Source organism: Oncorhynchus mykiss, chromosome 15 (assembly GCF_057628025.1).
Source record: "Oncorhynchus mykiss isolate SJ-2025 chromosome 15, ASM5762802v1, whole genome shotgun sequence".
In the NCBI taxonomy this organism is placed as follows: domain Eukaryota; kingdom Metazoa; phylum Chordata; class Actinopteri; order Salmoniformes; family Salmonidae; genus Oncorhynchus; species Oncorhynchus mykiss.
Window position 1 is genome coordinate 23,994,112 of NC_143036.1, and position 20,539 is coordinate 24,014,650.

The 20,539-nt window shown below is 44.1% G+C and overlaps 1 protein-coding gene across 2 annotated transcripts in view; it reads right to left on the bottom strand.

The window, feature by feature from the left end:
- Positions 1-20,539, bottom strand: part of LOC110489831 (AVL9 homolog (S. cerevisiase)) — a 37,817-nt gene that overhangs the window by 4,792 nt on the left and 12,486 nt on the right. The window contains exons 3-15 of one of the 2 annotated variants that reach the window (XM_090199665.1): positions 19,691-19,779; positions 19,378-19,449; positions 15,965-16,054; positions 15,663-15,729; positions 15,105-15,145; positions 14,833-14,871; positions 14,510-14,579; positions 13,837-14,375; positions 11,840-11,974; positions 11,256-11,475; positions 10,949-11,066; positions 10,699-10,752; positions 5,914-10,172 (exon numbers count right to left, since the gene is read on the bottom strand). In XM_090199665.1, the coding sequence (XP_090055791.1) occupies positions 10,142-10,172; positions 10,699-10,752; positions 10,949-11,066; positions 11,256-11,475; positions 11,840-11,974; positions 13,837-14,375; positions 14,510-14,579; positions 14,833-14,871; positions 15,105-15,145; positions 15,663-15,729; positions 15,965-16,054; positions 19,378-19,449; positions 19,691-19,779 (1,565 nt within the window). In that variant the 3' untranslated portion in view covers positions 5,914-10,141. Of the gene's footprint in view, positions 1-5,913; positions 10,173-10,698; positions 10,753-10,948; positions 11,067-11,255; positions 11,476-11,839; positions 11,975-13,836; positions 14,376-14,509; positions 14,580-14,832; positions 14,872-15,104; positions 15,146-15,662; positions 15,730-15,964; positions 16,055-19,377; positions 19,450-19,690; positions 19,780-20,539 lie in introns of those variants that run through there. The other variant, XM_036944094.2, reaches the window with a different exon arrangement.

The following is a 20,539-nucleotide window of genomic DNA, read 5'->3' on the forward strand; positions in this document are numbered from 1 at the left end:
ACGTACAGTTACAGTACACTATGTACAGGATACAGTCACAGTACACTACGTACAGTTACAGTACGCTATGTACAGGATACAGTCACAGTACACTACGTACAGGATACAGTCACAGTAGACTACGTACAGTTACTGTACACTACGTACAGGATACAGTCACAGTAGACTACGTACAGTTACTGTACACTACGTACAGGATACAGTCACAGTACACTACATACAGTTACAGTACACTACGTACCGGATACAGTCACAGTACACTACATAGTTACAGTTCACTACGTACAGTCACAGTACACTACGTACAGGATACAGTTACAGTACACTATGTACAGGATACAGTTACAGTACACTATGTACAGGATACAGTCACAGTACACTACATAGTTACAGTACACTACGTACAGGATACAGTTACAGTACACTACGTACAGGATACAGTACACTACGTACAGGATACAGTCACAGCACACTACGTACAGGATACAGTCACAGTACACTACGTAAAGTTACAGTACACTATGTACAGGATACAGTCACAGTACACTATGTACAGGATAGAGTCACAGTGCATTACATACAGTTACAGTACACTGCGTACAGTCACAGTACACTACGTACAGGATACAGTACACTACGTACAGTTACAGTACACTACGTACAGGATACAGTCACAGTACACTATGTACAGTTACAGTACACTACGTACAGTTACAGTACACTACGTACAGGATACAGTCACAGTACACTACATAGTTACAGTTCACTACGTACAGTCACAGTACACTACGTACAGGATACAGTCACAGTACACAGTCACAGTACACTATGTACAGGATACAGTTACAGTACACTATGTACAGGATACAGTTACAGTACACTATGTACAGGATACAGTCACAGTACACTACATAGTTACAGTACACTACGTACAGGATACAGTTACAGTACACTACGTACAGGATACAGTACACTACGTACAGGATACAGTCACAGCACACTACGTACAGGATACAGTCACAGCACACTACGTACAGGATACAGTCACAGTACACTATGTACAGTTACAGCACACTACGTACAGGATACAGTCACAGTACACTACGTAAAGTTACAGTACACTATGTACAGGATACAGTCACAGTACACTATGTACAGGATAGAGTCACAGTGCATTACATACAGTTACAGTACACTGCGTACAGTCACAGTACACTACGTACAGTTACAGTACACTACGTACAGTTACAGTACACTATGTACAGGATACAGTCACAGTACACTATGTACAGGATAGAGTCACAGTGCATTACATACAGTTACAGTACACTGCGTACAGTCACAGTACACTACGTACAGTTACAGTACACTACGTACAGTTACAGTACACTACGTACAGGATACAGTCACAGTAAACTATGTACAGTTACAGTACACTACGTACAGGATACAGTACACTACGTACAGGATACAGTACACTACGTACAGGATACAGTCACAGTACACTACGTACAGTTACAGTACACTATGTACACTACATACAGTTACAGTTCACTACGTACAGTTACAGTACACTACGTACAGGATACAGTACACTACGTACAGGATACAGTCACAGCACACTACGTACAGGATACAGTCACAGCACACTACGTACAGGATACAGTCACAGTACACTATGTACAGTTACAGCACACTACGTACAGTTACAGCACACTACGTACAGGATACAGTCACAGTACACTACGTAAAGTTACAGTACACTATGTACAGGATACAGTCACAGTACACTATGTACAGGATAGAGTCACAGTGCATTACATACAGTTACAGTACACTGCGTACAGTCACAGTACACTACGTACAGTTACAGTACACTACGTACAGTTACAGTACACTATGTACAGGATACAGTCACAGTACACTATGTACAGGATAGAGTCACAGTGCATTACATACAGTTACAGTACACTGCGTACAGTCACAGTACACTACGTACAGTTACAGTACACTACGTACAGGATACAGTCACAGTAAACTATGTACAGTTACAGTACACTATGTACAGTTACAGTACACTACGTACAGGATACAGTACACTACGTACAGGATACAGTACACTACGTACAGGATACAGTCACAGTACACTACGTACAGTTACAGTACACTATGTACACTACATACAGTTACAGTTCACTACGTACAGTTACAGTACACTACGTACAGGATACAGTCACAGTACACTACATACAGGATACAGTCACAGTACACTATGTACAGGATACAATCACAGTACACTATGTACAGGATACAATCACAGTACACTATGTACAGGATACAGTTACAGTACACTACATACAGGATACAGTACACTACGTACAGGATACAGTTACAGTACACTACGTACAGGATACAGTCACAGTACACTACGTACAGGATACAGTCACAGTACACTATGTACAGGATACAGTTACAGTACACTACATACAGTTACAGTTCACTATGTACAGGATACAGTCACAGTACACTACGTACAGTTACAGTTCACTACGTACAGTTACAGTCACAGTACACTATGTACAGGATACAGTTACAATACACTAAGTACACTACATACAGTTACAGTACACTAAGTACAGTTACAGTACGCTATGTACAGGATACAGTCACAGTACACTACGTACAGTTACAGTACACTGTATAGGATACAGTCACAGTACACTATGTACAGTCACAGTACACTACGTACAGGATACAGTCACAGTACACTACATACAGTCACAGTACACTACGTACAGTCACAGTACACTACATACAGGATACAGTCACAGTACACTATGTACAGGATACAGTCACAGTACACTATGTACAGGATACAGTCACAGTACACTACATACAGGATACAGTCACAGTACACTACGTACAGGATACAGTCACAGTACACTATGTACAGGATACAGTCACAGTACACTACATACAGGATACAGTCACAGTACACTACGTACAGGATACAGTCACAGTACAGCTGAAGAGAATGGACTTCTGTACTGAAGCCTTGTTCACACTGCAGGCCTTAATGCCCAAATCAGTTTGGTTTTTCAAATCCGTTTTGGGAATACAAGTGACCAATGTTCCCGCTAAGCTGCACGCGTGCGCGGCCGCGCAGAACAAATGCTCCTGACGAACAGCTGTTGTGCTGACGTTGCTTCCAGAGGCAATTTGGCACTCGGTAGTGAGTGTTGCAACCGAGGACCACTTAACAATAACATCACTTACAGTTGACCGGTGCAGCTAGTCTAGCAGGGCATACATTTGACTTACTGACTTGTTGGAAAGGTGGCATCCTATGTCGGTGCCACGTTGAAAGTCACTGAGTTCTTCAGTAAGGCCATTCTACTGCCAATGTTTGTCTATGGAGATTGCATGGCTGTGTGCACGATTTTATACACCTGTCAGTAATGGGTGTGGCTGAAATAGCCAAATTCACTAACTTGAAGGGGGTGTCCACATACTTTTGTTTATATAGTGTATCTGTGTGTGTTCGGTGTGGGTATGTGAGTGCATGTGCTTGTGTAGTCCACCATGTAGGGAACAGGGTAGCATTTGGGAGACACACTCCATCTCTGTCCCAGTCTCTGCAGCACCACAGACTGTGAACGTCAGTGACAAACCACAGCCTTGTTGCTGTTGCACACAGGACAGGACACCAGACCCCATTTACCTCCATAGCCTCCAGTGGTGGTTGCTAGGAGCCTGGGCGACAGAGTGACACCAATCCAGTGTCTGAGCTCGGACACCGGCCCGACCACACAGACAGGCCCAACCTTCACTGCCTGACCCAAATAAACAGCCATGTAGGTCCAGCCCAGCCCGCTCACAATAAAACAGATCCCCCTTTATGTCCCAAATGGCACCCTATTCCCTACATAGCCCTATGGCCCCTGGTCAAAAGTACTGCACTGTAGAGGGAATAGGTTGCCATTTGAAACGCAACCGTCTGTTGGCACGGCAACGGTCGGCAGCCAGCCATGGACTCCGCTCTGCTTGCTGCAGGGCCGGCACAAAGTCATGCAGTCACGTGGCTTTGTTTTCAAAAACACATCTCTGTCTCTCTATGAGTGGAGCGCTCGTTGTTGGCAACAAGAGATAACAGATGAATAGGAGAGCTGTGATGAACCTAACAGTATAATACAGACGCAATATTCACCACTCTCTCTCACCAGGACGTCAAGCAGATTTGTTTTCTCGTTTTCAGAGAGAGAGTGTAAAATAGTGAGGGGTATGAGGAAAGAAGCCAGCAAGGACCTGGTTAGGACAAAGACTGGTCATTGTGTGAGGTGAAACTGAGTGACAGGACCAAGAGGAAAGAAAATAACTCAGTTTCTCCCGCTCTTTGTTGACCACCCTTCTAGCCTACCCAAAGACCTGAATACAAAGCCCTTACACCCCTACCACCCCCCTAGACTCCATGTTTATTGATGCAGGGAGAGAGGAAAGAGGGGAAAAGAGAGAGAAAGAGAGTTCCACTGTCATTGAGTGATGAGGGAAACAAGGAAGCTGGCTGACTGGTGGACGGGGTCTGACTGGGGGGCCCTGATGACTGACGGCTCCACTGACCAATTAGGGCACACGAAAATTCAGTATGGGACGAGATGTTTCGAAACAGAATGAAATGGGATGGTACTACCTGGAATTGGTCCAATAAGAACGGGTAAAACATTTTTGGTACGTTTTGCCCTACTGAACAGTACCCTCGGTTTTATTTTGTCCATCTGTCAGTGACGAGAGGGAAGCCTCACACAAATGACATTAAACACCTGACACTTTCACATAAGACAGTCACAGTGGGAGGGAAGTAGAGTCACACACACACACACACACACACACACACACACCGTGAGACATGCTGAATACCACAGTGTTCCTGTGTAGAAAGGAACCCAGGCTGCTCTTATACAAAGTGAATGAAGCAGGAAATGAGTTTCATTTATTCCTTAAGAGCTTACATGGCCAACTGCCAAATTCCTTGTCCGACGGGTGAGTCCCATATTCCCTACATAGCGCACGCCTAGGGGCCTGGTTAAAAGTAGTGCACTTTATAGGGAATATGGAGCGATTTGGGACGTAGTTTCTGACTCTACATCCAGCCTGCTATATCCAGAGATTACCATGCAGGGGGTGTAACACCCATACTCCCCTTCAGCACCTTGACTGCATGCCAAATGGCACGCTATTCCCTACATAGTGCCCTACTTTGGACCAGCGTCCTATGGAAAATTCACCGTACAAAAGGCATGCTTTTCCATTCCTTTGGAAAGTTGGCCTATATATGCAACCGCTTCATTGTGTGAGTTACACTATCAAATCAAACTTTATTTGTCACATGCGTCGAATACAACAGGTGTAGACTGTGAAATGCATATACAGATAGATAAACCTGTTGCATTTTATTCCGTGGAAGGCATTTTAAGTGAGCTGATACTCATCGTCACGAAGCTTCTGTAACGTATATGAAATATAAGAGAGTTTGCTCAGAGGAGTTCAGGAGGATTTTCAACAGCGCCCCAGTCTGTTTGTTTGCCATTACGTCAGAGTTCACAGGGGTCGTGCATGTCGCTGAATAGCGAAGGGGAAAGAGAGAGAACCCATATAGTACCACCAAGCAGATCTCCCCATGTTCTCACCATAAAGCTATCAATACGGATGAAGACACGTAGCCTGTGTCCCAAATGGCATCCTATTCCTTATGTGCACTATTTAGGGAGTAGGGTGCCATTTGGGAGGAGTATGGAATGTAACCTTAGAGGCAGGGTTGGAGATAAGGACCTGGGACAGTCAGCATACGGCGGGATCACATTTCCTCTGCACTTTCTGTAACGTAACCACCCCCCCCAAAAAGACAGCCAGCAAGGGTTTTTGAGAATGAACCTCTCATCATTAATGTAGAGAGTTAAATAAGAGACCTGGTGTCTTTCTTTATTACCATCACAAGCAGGGAACAGCAATTAGTAGCTTAGTACTCTATGAAATAGTGTGACTGCAGTGAAACATAGCAACTAGTGCCTTCAGAAAGTTTTCATACCCCTTGACTTACACATTTTGTTGTGTTACAGCCTGAATTCAAAATGGATCGCATTCATTTTTTATCATCAATCTACACACAATACCCCATAACGACAAATTGAAAATATGTTTTTAGAACATTTTGATAAATGTATTTCAAATGAAATACAGAAATATCACATTTACATAAATATTCACACCGGAGTCAATACTTTGTAAAAGCATCTTTGGCAGCGATTACAGCTGTGAGTCTTTCTGGCTTTCTAAGAGCTTTGAACACCTGCATTGTGCCACATTTGCCCATTATTATTTTCAAAATTCTTCAAGCTCTGTCAAGTTGGTTGTTAATCATTACTAGACAACCATTTTCAGGTCTTGCCGTAGAGTTTCAAGTAGATTAAAGTAAAAAGTGTAACTCGACCACTCAGCAACATTCACTGTCTTCTTGGTAAGCAACTCCAGTGTAGATTTGGCCTTGTGTTTTAGGTTATTGTCCTGCTGAAAGGTGAATTCATTTCCCAGTGTCTGGTGGAAAGCAAACTGAACCACGTTTTCCTCTAGGATTTTGCCAGTGCTTAGTTCCATTCCATCTATTTTTTTATTCTGCAAAACTCACCAGTCTTTAACAATTACAAGCATACCCATAACATGATGCAGCCATCACTATGCTTGAATATATGGGGAGTGGTACTTGGTAATGTGTTGTATTGGATTTTCCACAAACATACGGCAAGTATTCAGTCCGCTTTACTTTTTCCACATTTTCTTACGTTACAGCCTAATTCTAAATTTTTTTTAATTTTTTTATTCCCTCAATCTACACACAATACCCTATAATGACAAAGCAAAAACAGGTTTTTAGAAAGTTAAGCAAATTAATAAAAAATAATAAAAAACTGAAATATCACATAAGCATTCAGACCCTTTACTCAGTACTTTGTTGAAGCACCTTAGCAGCGATTAGAGGCTGGAGTCTTCTTAGGTATGACGCTACAAGCCTTGCACCTGTATTTGGCGAGTTTCTTACATTCTTCTCTGCAGATCCTCTCAAGCTCTGTCAGGTTGGATGGGAAGCATTGCTGCACAGCTATTTTCAGGTCTCTCCAGAGATGTTCGATCGGTTTCAAGTCTGGGCTCTGGCTGGGCCACAAGGACATTCAGAGACTTGTCCCAAAGCCACTCCTACATGGTCTTGGCTGTGTGCTTAGGGTCATTGTCCTGTTGGAAGGGTTTTTAAATCAAGGATCTCTCTGTACTTGGCTCCGTTTATCTTTCCCTCAATCCTGACTAGTCTCCCAGTCCCTGCAGCTGAAAAACATCCCCACAGCATGATGCTGCCACCACCATGCTTCACTGTAGGGAGAGTGCCAGGTTTCCTTCAGACGTGACGCTTGGCATTCAGGCCAAAGAGTTCAATCTTGGTTTCACCAGACCAGAGAATCTTGTTTCTCATGGGCAGAGTCCTTTAGGTGCCTTTTGGCAAACTCTAATTTCCGTCTGGGCACTCTACCATAAAAGGCCTGAGTGCTGCAGACATGGTTGAGATTCTGGAAGGTTCTCCAATCTCCACAGGGTTCTTGTTCACCTCCCTAAACAAAGCACTTCTCCCCCGATTGCTCAGTTTCTTGGTGGTTTCAAACTTCTTCCATTTAAGAATGATGGAGGCCATTGTGTTCTTGGGGACCTTCAATGCTGCAGAAACGTTTTGGTACCCTTCCCTAGATCTGTGCCTCAATGCAATCCTGTCTCGGAGCTCTACGGACAATTCCTTTGACCTCATGGCTTGTTTTTTCCTCTGACATGCACTGTCAACTGTGGGACCTTATATAGACAGGTGTGTGCATGTCCAATCAATTGAATTTACCACAGGTTGACTCCAATCAAGTTGTAAGAACAGCTCAATGATGATCAATGGAAATAGGATGCGCCTGAGCTCAATTTCGAGTCTAATAGCAAAGGGTCCTCTAGCATCGCAGTGCTAGAGGAGTCACTACAGCCACGGATTCGATCCCAGGCTGTGTCGCACCCGGCTGCGACTGGGAGACCTGTGAGGCGGTGCACAATTAGTTCAGCGTTGTCCGTGTTAGGGGAAGGTTTGGCCGGCCAGGATGTCCTTGTCCCATCGTGCTCCAGTGGCTCCTTGTGGCGGGCCGGGCGCATGCATGCTGACTTTGGTCGGCAGCTGGACGGTGTTTCCTCCGACACATTGGTGTGGCTGGTTTCCGGGGTAAGCAAGCAGCGTGTCAAGAAGCAGTGCGGCTTGGTAGGGTCGTGTTCCGGAGAACACATGGCTTTGCCTCTTCCGAGTCTGTATGGGAGTTGGATATCACGAAATTGGGGAGAAAAAAGGGGTAAAAACTACAACAAAGAAATGTAAAAATACATTTAAAAAGTGAATTGCCTAGCCACATTTTTGGCAGTATTGCTTTAGTGCCTTGTTGCAAACAGGATACCTGTTTTGGAATATTTTTATTCTGTACATGCTTCCTTCTTTTGACTCTGTCAATTAGATTAGTATTGTTCAGTAACTACAATATTGTTGATCGATCCTCAGTTTTTAATGGCTGTGATAGGAGAAAGCTGTTTTAAAAAGTCACCACTTGTCTCATGGTGAAATTCCTGAGCGGTTTCCTTCCTCTCCGGTAACTGAGTTAGGAAGGATGTCTGTATCTTTGTAGTGCCTGGGTGTATTGATACACCATTCAAAGTGTAATGAATAACTTCACCATGCTCAAAAGGATATTCAATGTCTGCTTTTTAAAAATGCTTTATAATCTACACAATAGGTGCCCTTCTTTCTTAAATTCACTGCTCAACTGAGGGACCTTACAGATAATTGTATGTGTGGGATACAGAGATGAGGTAGTCATTCAAATATTATGTTAAAACACTATTATTGCACACAGGGTGAGTCCGTGCAACTTATTACGTGACTTGTTAAGCACATTTTTACTCCTGAACTTATTTAGGCTTGCCATAATAAAGGTGCAGAATACTTAGACTGATGACATTTCAGCTTCTTATTAACTTGTTAAAATGTAAAAAAACATCATTCCACTTTGATATTATGGGGTATTGGGTGTAGGCCAGTGACAAAAACATCATTCCACTTTGATATTATGGGGTATTGGGTGTAGGCCAGTGACAAATACATCATTCCACTTTGATATTATGGGGTATTGGGTGTAGGCCAGTGACAAAAACATCATTCCACTTTGATATTATGGGGTATTGGGTGTAGGCCAGTGACAAACAAATCTCAATTGAATCCATTTTAAATTCCGGCTGTAAAACAACAACATTTGGAAAAATGTAAGAGGTGTGAAAACTTTGAGGGCACGAGGTTATATAATTATAGTAATTACATAATTACAGACAATGACTAAGGAGATTAGAATATGGTGGAAGGGAGGGCGATATGCACATCCTAAACTTGAGACTACCGGTGCTGGGCAAAAAAATATACATACAGATTGAGTAGAAATGGGTGCAGGAAAAAAATCACTGGGAAGCAGCAATATTCCATGTTTGGGCCTCTCGTTCCTTTATCCCAGTTTAGACTATGGCCAATACATGAGGAATGACCCCATAGTGTCATCTTGGAGCCTTCCAACTTGGTTTGGGATTAATTTCCCCACTTTGCTCAGAATAGAAGTTATACCAAGATGGTATTTTGAGTCTATTAACCTCAAAACGGGAAAAAATATAACATTTCACTGCAGATGTTCTGCTGTACACTGAGGATAAACATATTGAAAGTTACCTATAACATTGGTTTTCATCCATTTACCCTGATTTCTACCTGTTGGTCCTCAATAATACAACTTGACTCGAACTCTCCCCTCAAAGACTTGACTTGGATTTACATGTCTTGGCAAAAAAAATAGATTCTCTATCACATAACTGACTTGAAAAAAACAATAACAATGGGAGATTCTCATTTAGGCAAAAGTCTGTCCTGTCCTCTCCTCGACTCCTTCCGTCCTCCTCTCCTCTGTGACCCGTAAACAGATAAGTGGTTGAGGAGTGTCAATTCGTTAGTCGGTGAACCGAAGAGTATGCTTCCCTCCTCGATGACCTACTTCGGCCAAGGATACAAGAGCCTCCTCCTGGCGGCAAGAGCAGGAGTGTTTTGTTAATGAGCCACGCCCTCTTTGAATCAACGGTTGGTGCGCACGTTTAAAAACGATAGGATACTTTTCCTTTTATCTATAAAATGTATTGCACAACTAACTTTATTATTATTATTTTTTTTTATCACTTGACACATTTATTTTGGGATTCCACCCCTCTAAACATTTGCCCAATGGGGGAAGGAGAGTCATTTCATACAAGCACATTTTTGTTCATGATTACCTTCGACCCTTCCCAAAAGGAGGCGAGGCAGGACGGAGGAGAGAGGACGCAGGAGTTGAGCAAAACCAATTGTAAGTCTCCCTATATGCTGACCCACAGACTAAATTCTACCTTGCACAGAAACCCTTCTAAATTCACCACTGGGGGGCAGTCATCTATGTTTTCGTGGTACTGTCATTTAACTGATTTAGAGTAAATACACATTAGATATAGCTTATATTACAGATGCTTTATGTATACGGGTAATCAATAGATTTCAATGAAGAATTAAGTACTCACTGTGAGAATCTTAATTTCAGATCAGCAGCACTGTAGTGCCCTTGGAACGGATGGCTGAGAAAGAAGAAGTAACACAAGTCACTTTACATCAGAAGTACATTTTTTGTAAATAATTCATTGAGAAAGTGTAGCAACATCATTTGGCATATCCAACCACCCTCCCATCCCGCCACCCCCCTATATAGTGCACTACCTTTGATCCTTACGGGCCCTGGTCAAAAGTAGTGCAGGGAATAGGGTGCCATCTTACCCTGGGGTGATCTTGGCCATAGCTGGGTGTTTGTTGCTGAACCACACTCTGTAGTTGTGTGTGATCCTCCAGGCTGAGATGAAGGGCGTGCCCCAGTCCGCTAGCAACTTCTCATTGTCTGGACACAGACACACACACAAAGGAGCATTTATCTGTTGAAATCATCTGAGACAAATGACTAGAAGTAGTATAGTCAAGTTCAGCGATGCGAGCAGGAAGTGATCCCACATGGAATTAGTAGTAGGACTAGAGGAAGGTGTTTTCATTCATGAGAAAAGAAACACATCCCTGGCAATAAGTGTCCTACCTTCTTGTAAGGTAGAGGACAGGAGAGAATGGACGTAAAGTCCAAACTGGGCCCTAATCCATTCGTCCCCTCCCTCCCAGCCTGTCCCATCCAGAAAGATGTCCTCGCGGTTCTCCGTGACGTGTTTGACCAGGTAGTCGGCGAAACGCAGGTCAGCCGTGGTCAGGCTCAGCAGCTTCCTCAACTCTGGGTCCCCGATCTGGATCTTAGCCTCCTCCACCTAGTAGGATGGACGGACGGACACACACACACACAGTCACATGCACAGACCCACACACACAGCAGACAAAGCACTCAGTAACTCAAGATATCTGGGAAAAAGAGGCCAAATCTAATAGGCAGCATACACGTGGGATTCATTATGAAAACAGCATAGAACTACAAAAAATAGAGAATGACAAGATCACTATCTGTAATCTAGAATCAGAGAGAACCGTTTAAAAACAGACCAATGTTCTCCTAAGCTCTCCATTAATTCTCCTCTAAGAGTAGCAGACTGTCAGTACACACTTGAGATCACTGGACCTATGGGAGAGAGGAGAGGTTAGGTTGAGGGAGGGAGGGAGATGGAGAGCAGGACTCACGTCAACGATAGCGTCACTCAGGTGCCTCTGCTGACGGAAGAGAATGTTGGTTGCCCCAGCGACAAAGCCGCGCACCGTCACGTCTGACAGCAGGTGGTGCTGCTGCAAGGCCATGTAGGGCAGGCACAGGTAACCCTGGCAACCACAGGCATAGAGGTTAGAGTGTGTGGTTATCCTTCGTCTTGATCTGAGGCTGTATGTATCAAGCGTCTCAGAGTAGGAGTGCTGATCTAGGATCAGGTCCTCTCGGTCTATGTAATCTTATTCATTATGATTGAGAAGGAAAACTATCTATGTCTCTGGTGAGTGGTACTTTTTTTGTTTTTAATCTTATGTTAAGTTGACGCTGGACAATAAAGTTTTTGAATTTGTACCTTGGTGAAGATAGTGATTAGGATCTCTTTTAGTTCTCATTTGGACTAATCTTCCAAGAGTCCTTAAGCATTAAAATATAATTTATAATACGATCATATTTTCACATTTAACACTGTTACAAACAGACATAATACACTAACATATTGATCAGATAAATACTCAGTCTAAAAATATATATTGATTCTTCATCTACCATAGTCCAGCACAACTTTCTTATGTATTATATTTAAATGGTTTTAAAGTATTGTCTAAATCTATATATTGAAAGGTTTCTAGTTTGCTCAGTTAAATTATTCCATTTCTTTATTGCTCTAAGTTGAAATGTTATTTTGCCTATTTCTCTTTTCTGCCTGGATAACACATAGATGGTGGACAATCTATTCCTACTATTTACAGAATGTTTGTCTCTTACCAACTGAATACCGTTGTGAATAGAGGTTGGCTGTTTTAAATGTATATTATGAAATGAAATAAGCATGTTTGTTTCAATTATCTTGTTGATTGATGACCAACCAAGAGCATTGTGCATGACTACAACAGAAGAACCATATATCCACCTTAAAACAATCCTTGCTGCTTTGTTCTTTGCAATCTGCAGCCTCCTAATTTCACTTGCTGATGCATTTCCCCAGACCACCGAACAGTAGTTCACCTGACTCTCAATTAATGCTTGTGTTATTTGCTTAAGAATCTTTCCTGGTAAATATTTAGCTATCCTTCTGATCATGCATGTTGTTTTAATATATATATATTTTTGACATAGATTAGTTATTTGAGATGACCATGATAAGCAGTTGTCTAACTGCACCCCTAGTAGTTTGATTTCTGCCACTACCTCAATTCATCCATCCCCTCGTTCCACCACTCCCTTTCTGTGTTTTATTCCTGTTTCATCCATCTACCCATCTCATACTCTCATCCATCTCCCCATCTCATACTCTCATCCATCTCCCCATCTCATACTCTCATCCATCTCCCCATCTCATACTCATCCATCTCCCCATCTCATACTCTCATCCATCTCCCCATCTCATACTTTCATCCATCTCCCCATCTCATACTTTCATCCATCTCCCCATCTCATACTTTCATCCATCTCCCCATCTCATACTTTCATCCATCTCCCCATCTCATACTCTCATCCATCTCCCCATCTCATACTCTCATCCATCTCATACTTTCATCCATCTCACCATCTCATATTTTCATCCATCTCCCCATCTCATATTTTCATCCATCTCCCCATCTCATATTTTCATCCATCACCCCATCTCATATTTTCATCCATCACCCCATCTCATATTTTCATCCATCTCCCCATCTCATATTTTCATCCATCACCCCATCTCATATTTTCATCCATCTCCCCATCTCATATTTTCATCCATCTCCCCATCTCGTATTTTCATCCATCTCCCCATCTCATATTTTCATCCATCTCCCCATCTCATATTTTCATCCATCTCCCCATCTCATATTTTCATCCATCTCCCCATCTCATATTTTCATCCATCTCCCCATCTCATATTTTCATCCATCTCCCCATCTCATATTTTCATCCATCTCCCCATCTCATATTCTCATCCATCAATCAATATAAAGTCAACAAAAAAAAAACATACCTTGGTGAAGATGGCAAGTGGCAGTCCGTACTGGTCCTCCTCCAGGCCTGACACTAGGCCCTGAGTGACAGCCACCTGCCCCCCTTGCCCTGCTGACTGTCCCTGGGGCTGAACTGTGATGGGGACACCTGGCTCTGGGTCAAACGTTTCTGGGTGCTCCGCGCCCAAACCTAAACCCCCTGTCTCAGAGTCTTTTGGAATGTCCTCCAGCACGCTAGGGTCCAGTGTCTCCCAGTCGCTCTCTGACGAGTCTGGGGAGGTACGGGAGGGGGGCTTGAGGTTTGTGCTTGCCCCAGCTGGGGTGGAGGTGTCTGAGGGGGAGGCTGTCCGCTGCGAGGCCTCCGTGGAGGTGGGGGTAGTCTGGTTCTCACCGAAACCCTCCTCCCCTACCAGCTCCAGGGTAGCATTGGTGATGTCAGTGACAGAGACAGAGACAAACTCCTCAGCCCCCGACACACACTCCAGCAGGCTGATGTCGTCTGAGACACTACTCTTGGGCTGGTAGTGGGACGAGTCGGCCAGGCCGTGTTCTATCATGCCTAGAGGAATGAACACACAAGATGAGGTTTGACCTTTGAACCCCCACGATGAAGAAGAAACAAACACTCCAGAGGAAAAACTAAGAGTAGAATATGTAGAATCATAATGATAGGACCGCTATGCTGGTGCTCACCGGGGAACAGTGACAGTACAGTCATCAGAGCTTCTACCAGTCTGTTGACTGGAGATACGTAGAACAGCACCTGGAATAGGAAACACACACAGAGAGACACACAAACAGTAAGGCCATAAATTCCGACTACAAACCCCTAGAGGGAGTTATGCGGGCAATGTCTTGTGGTATGATGACGATTACTGACGCGGTGCTATCTTGCTATAAAGTCACCGTGTGGGGTGTCATTTATGATATGCTGTCATGTTGTTGTTGATGACTCACATGCCCAGAGTAATTCCCCATTGTGATGATAGATGGATAGATTTAATTGAAATCCTCACCTTCTTCTCCAGCAGAATCAGTTTGAAGAGAATAAGAACCTAAGTGGGTGAATGAGAAAAGAAGCATGTCAACAGCACCACAACGACTAACCACAATCTGGGCAGGGTACACTCTATTCCTTTATAGGGCACTACTTTTGACCAGGGTACATAGGGCTCAGTTCAAGGCACTCAGGTCAAAAGTAGTGCACTACATAGGGAACAGAATGCCATTTGGTACGCAATCTAGATGTTTACAAGCCATTTGATGGCCTCAAAACACATGAATTTACCTTGTGTCGAAAGTGCAGTATTAAATCTCTTGGTGACATACCTGTCGGGAGAAAATGTGTACATCAAGAACGTGACATTTGCATGAAGGAGGACATTTATCATACGTTTGAATTGACGTCCCAAATGGCACCCTATATAGTGTTTTATTTTACCAGAGCTCTATGGGCCCTGGTCAAAAGTAGTGCACTATACAGGGAATAGGGCGCCATTTGGAACACACGCCAAATGTTTTGGGGCATTACTCAATGTCACACAAAAAAGAAGACTGAAGACATCCTTAAATAGGACAGTCCTCTTTCTGTAAGCTGATCTGAACACCATAACAAGTGACACAATGACACACCTGACTGACAGATTTCTATGGCTAATCTAGGACAGACACCACAGACAGGATCATTCAACAGCAGCCATTTTAGTGAGAGCAGATTGCGAGTGAGAGACTGACATGCTCCACAGCCCTGGTCTGTGTCCCCAAAATGGCAGCCTAAATAGGGAATAAGGTGTAATTTGCAATGCACCTAGTGTTGGAGCCAGATAGAATAGCAGGACAATTTTACCCAGGAACACTTGTGATCCCTCCAGAGCCGTTCCTCTCAGAGAACCGTTCATGTGTTCATACAACTCCTACAGATAGAGGGAGAGAGATGGAGACAAAAAAAAGAGACAGAAAGAGAGACAGTCAGAGAGGGAGAGAGAAGGAGACAGAAAAAGAGAGACAGAAAGAGAGACAGTCAGAGAGGGAGCGAGAGAGAGAGAGAAAAGTTAAGGTTCTAAGTTCAATGTCTCAAACACAAAAGGTCACAAATCAAAGAAGAAAGTGATTCAAGCCTTTGTGATTCAAAACTCTGAAAACACTCACTTTCAATATGGATATCTGTGAGAAGTCTTTCTCCTCAAAGTAGGCGTGTGTGATGAGCTGTAGTTTAGCTTGGAGAAGACCGTACAGAGGCTGAGGAGGAAGAGGAGAGAAACACTCATCAGTGAGTGAGTGAGGGCAGTCAGCCCGGTCTAGTGTGGGGTGATTAGCACCTGTCAGTTTGTTTATGTGAGGAAGCGAACCAACTTCTCTTAGTCCTGACCAGAAATAGCCAGCAAGCCCCCCGGTCCGCCACAAGGAGTCGCTAGAGCGCAATGAGCCAAGTAAAGCCAAGTGGGGATTTAAAGTATACACACTATAAACACAGTTTTGGTGACAAGATTAATAAAAAAACTAAATTCTAATGACTTATCCTGGAAAAGGATTTAAAACGGCCTACACATTTTTATGATTCTGGTGTTTCCTCCACCATACCAGCTCTCATTACCCAAGGAAGCGTGCCCCTTCCTGCCTTGTCAGCTGTTCCATAACTGTGAATTATGGGAGCTGTCCACTGACCCCCAGGGGTCACAGGCCTCGTCCCAAATGGCACCCTATTCCCTATGTAGTGTATTATTATTATAAAATAAATAAATAAAATAGGGAATAGGATGCCATTTGGGACAAAGTCAGAGTGCTCCAGGAGACCTTTTCCCAGAGAGATCCCCCAGCCCCAACCCCCAGTCTCAAACCGCCAACACACGTCATCAGACAAACAGGAGTATCCTGGGGATACTGACAAGGTAAAAATCTGTCGTTCTGCCCCTGAACAAGGCAGTTAACCCACTGTTCCCCAGTAGGCCATCATTGTAAATAAGAATGTGTTCTTAACTGACTTGCCTAGTTAAATATATTAAAACAGGACCGAGGCAGGACCGAGGCAGGCACTCCCATCTCCCCATGCTTCTAGACGGACATTGACCTCATCCCGTCAGTTGAGGATGCCTGGTCTTTCTTTAAAAGTAACTCCCTCACCATTTTAGATAAGCATGCTCCGTTCAAAAAATGCAGAACTAAGAACAGATATAGCCCCTGGTTCACTCCAGACCTGACTGCCCTCGACCAGCACGAAAACATCCTGTGGCGGACTGCACTAACATCGAATAGTCCCCGCGATATGCAACTGTTCAGGGAAGTCAGGAACCAATACACACAGTCAGTCAGGAAAGCTAAAGTCAACTTCTTCAGGCAGAAGTTTGCATCCTGTAGCTCCAACTCCAAAAAGTTCTGGGACACTGTGAAGTCCATGGAGAACAAGAGCACCTCCTCCCAGCTGCCCACTGCACTGAGGCTAGGTAACACGGTCACCACCGATAAATCCATGATTATCGAAAACTTCAACAAGCATTTCTCAACGGCTGGCCATGCCTTCCGCCTGGCTACTCCAACCTCGGCCAACAGCCCCCCCCCCCCCCCCCCCCGCAGCTACTCGCCCAAGCCTCTCCAGGTTCTCCTTTACCCAAATCCAGATAGCAGATGTTCTGAAAGAGCTGCAAAACCTGGACCCGTACAAATCAGCTGGGCTTGACAATCTGGACCCTCTATTCCTGAAACTTTCCGCCGCCATTGTCGCAACCCCTATTACCAGCCTGTTCAACCTCTCTTTCATATCGTCTGAGATCCCCAAGGATTGGAAAGCTGCCGCAGTCATCCCCCTCTTCAAAGGGGGCGACACCCTGGACCCAAACTGTTACAGACCTATATCCATCCTGCCCTGCCTATCTAAGGTCTTCGAAAGCCAAGTCAACAAACAGGTCACTGACCATCTTGAATCCCACCGTACCTTCTCCGCTGTGCAATCTGGTTTCCGAGCCGGTCACGGGTGTACCTCAGCCACGCTCAAGGTACTAAACGATATCATAACCGCCATCGATAAAAGACAGTACTGTGCAGCCGTCTTCATAGACCTTGCCAAGGCTTTCGACTCTGTCAATCACCGTATTCTTCACCGACTGCCTTGCCTGGTTCACCAATTACTTTGCAGACAGAGTTCAGTGTGTCAAATTGGAGGGCATGCTGTCCGGTCCTCTGGCAGTCTCTATGGGGGTGCCACAGGGTTCAATTCTCGGGCCGACTCTTTTCTCTGTATATATCAATGATGTTTCTCATGCTGCGGGCGATTCCCTGATCCACCTCTACGCAGACGACACCATTCTATATACTTCCGGCCCGTCCTTGGACACTGTGCTATTTAACCTCCAAACGAGCTTCAATGCCATACAGCACTCCTTCCGTGGCCTCCAACTGCTCTTAAACGCTAGTAAAACCAAATGCATGCTTTTCAACCGTTCGCTGCCTGCACCCGCACGCCTGACCAGCATCACCACCCTGGATGGTTCCGACCTTGAATATGTGGACATCTATAAGTACCTAGGTGTCTGGCTAGACTCTAAACTCTCCTTCCAGACCCATATCAAACATCTCCAATCGAAAATCAAATCAAGAGTCGGCTTTCTATTCCGCAACAAAGCCTCCTTCACTCACGCCGCCAAACTTACCCTAGTAAAACTGACTATCCTACCGATCCTCGACTTCGGCGATGTCATCTACAAAATTGCTTCCAACACTCTACTCAGCAAACTGGATGCAGTTTATCACAGTGCCATCCGTTTTGTCACTAAAGCACCTTATACCACCCACCACTGCGACCTGTATGCTCTAGTCGGCTGGCCCTCGCTACATATTCGTCGCCAGACCCACTGGCTCCAGGTCATCTACAAGTCCATGCTAGGTAAAGCTCCGCCTTATCTCAGTTCACTGGTCACGATGGCAACACCCACCCGTAGCACACGCTCCAGCAGGTGTATCTCACTGATCATCCCTAAAGCCAACACCTCATTTGGCCGCCTTTCGTTCCAGTTCTCTGCTGCCTGTGACTGGAACGAATTGCAAAAATCGCTGAAGTTGGAGACTTTTATCTCCCTCACCAACTTCAAACATCTGCTATCTGAGCAGCTAACCGATCGCTGCAGCTGTACATAGTCTATTGGTAAATAGCCCACCCATTTTCACCTACCTCATCCCCATACTGTTTTTATTTATTTATTTTTCTGCTCTTTTGCACACCAATATCTCTACCTGTACATAACCATCTGATCATTTATCACTCCAGTGTTAATCTGCATAATTGTAATTATTTGCCTACCTTCTCATGCCTTTTGCACACAATGTATATATAGACTCCCCTTTTTTCTACTGTGTTATTGACTTGTTAATTGTTTACTCCATGTGTAACTCTGTGTTGTCTGTTCACACTGCTATGCCTTATCTTGGCCAGGTCGCAGTTACAAATGAGAACTTGTTCTCAACTAGCCTACCTGGTTAAATAAAGGTGAAATAAATAAAAAAATTAAAAAAATAAAAAATAGACCTCTTCCTTCCTCTCTCACAACCTTGTCACATGTTAGCCGACTCACCACTCGACTGAGGACACACACGCTCTTCTGGACCGTCTCCCTGGTGACGTCAGCCAGTCGGACCTTCAGGGACTGAAAAGGAAAAACAACCAAAGATTTGAGGCCTACACCTAATGGCACTCAGCAAACAGTCCGCAAACAGCCCGCAAACAGCCCGCAAACAGTCTGCAAACAGTCCGCAAACAGTCCGCAAACAGTCCGCAAACAGTCCGCAAACAGTCCGCAAACAGTCCGCAAACAAAAGCAGTAAAGCAGCAGAAGACATGAATAGTTGTGTCTCTTGAATATTAAAGTGCCATGAGGGGGAACCAACCTTAGCCTCTATTTGGCGATAGCAGGAGACTCCATACACACACTTCATATCTGCTCCACTGAAAGGAGGGAGGTGAAAGTACACAGTGTCTGAAAAACAAAACATCAACGGCTATTTAGTGGCTATTTCCTAGAAGGATCTTCTTGCAATGAATGATGTGTGGTTGTTGTTCCTACAAACCTTACGCTAGTTAACTACACTGACTGTAGGTCGCTCTGGATAAAAGCATCTGCCAAAGTTGATTAAATGTAAACATTTAATTACATATAATATCTCTGGACCGTTACTGTTCTCTCTATTTAATTAGTCTGATTTTTAATTAGCCAATCAAGCATGCAACAATCATTCAAATTACACAGTAGACTGAACATCTGTTGTTGTTGTTGCATTAAAATATAACTGAACTAACTATCTGTGACTTCAATAAACCGATAAGAGATTCCAAGCATTTGACAGTTATTACAGTTACATAAAGCTAATAAGAGCATCAAGAGGACAACATAAAAAGGAGGAAATGGTTATCCCTTGTCTAATGTGGATTGTATGTGGATACAAGGAGCAATGGAAATCCATTCGATTTGATGAGAAAAGATTGGGTCGCATCTGGACCAACGCCCATGATGATGAGGGCGTGGTTTTCGAATGTTGTAAGGCTGACTCCGATAGCTACAGGAACACAGCAGCAACCAACAACCCATCACATCTCTACAAGGCCAGCGAGTGACTAAGCAGGCAGGGCCAGGCAGGCAGGATGGGCCAAGCAGTCAGGATGGGCCAAGCAGTCAGGATGGGCCACAGCTGTACTGCCTTGTGCATTTCCCCCCCCCCCCCCCAGCAGCACTAAGCTCA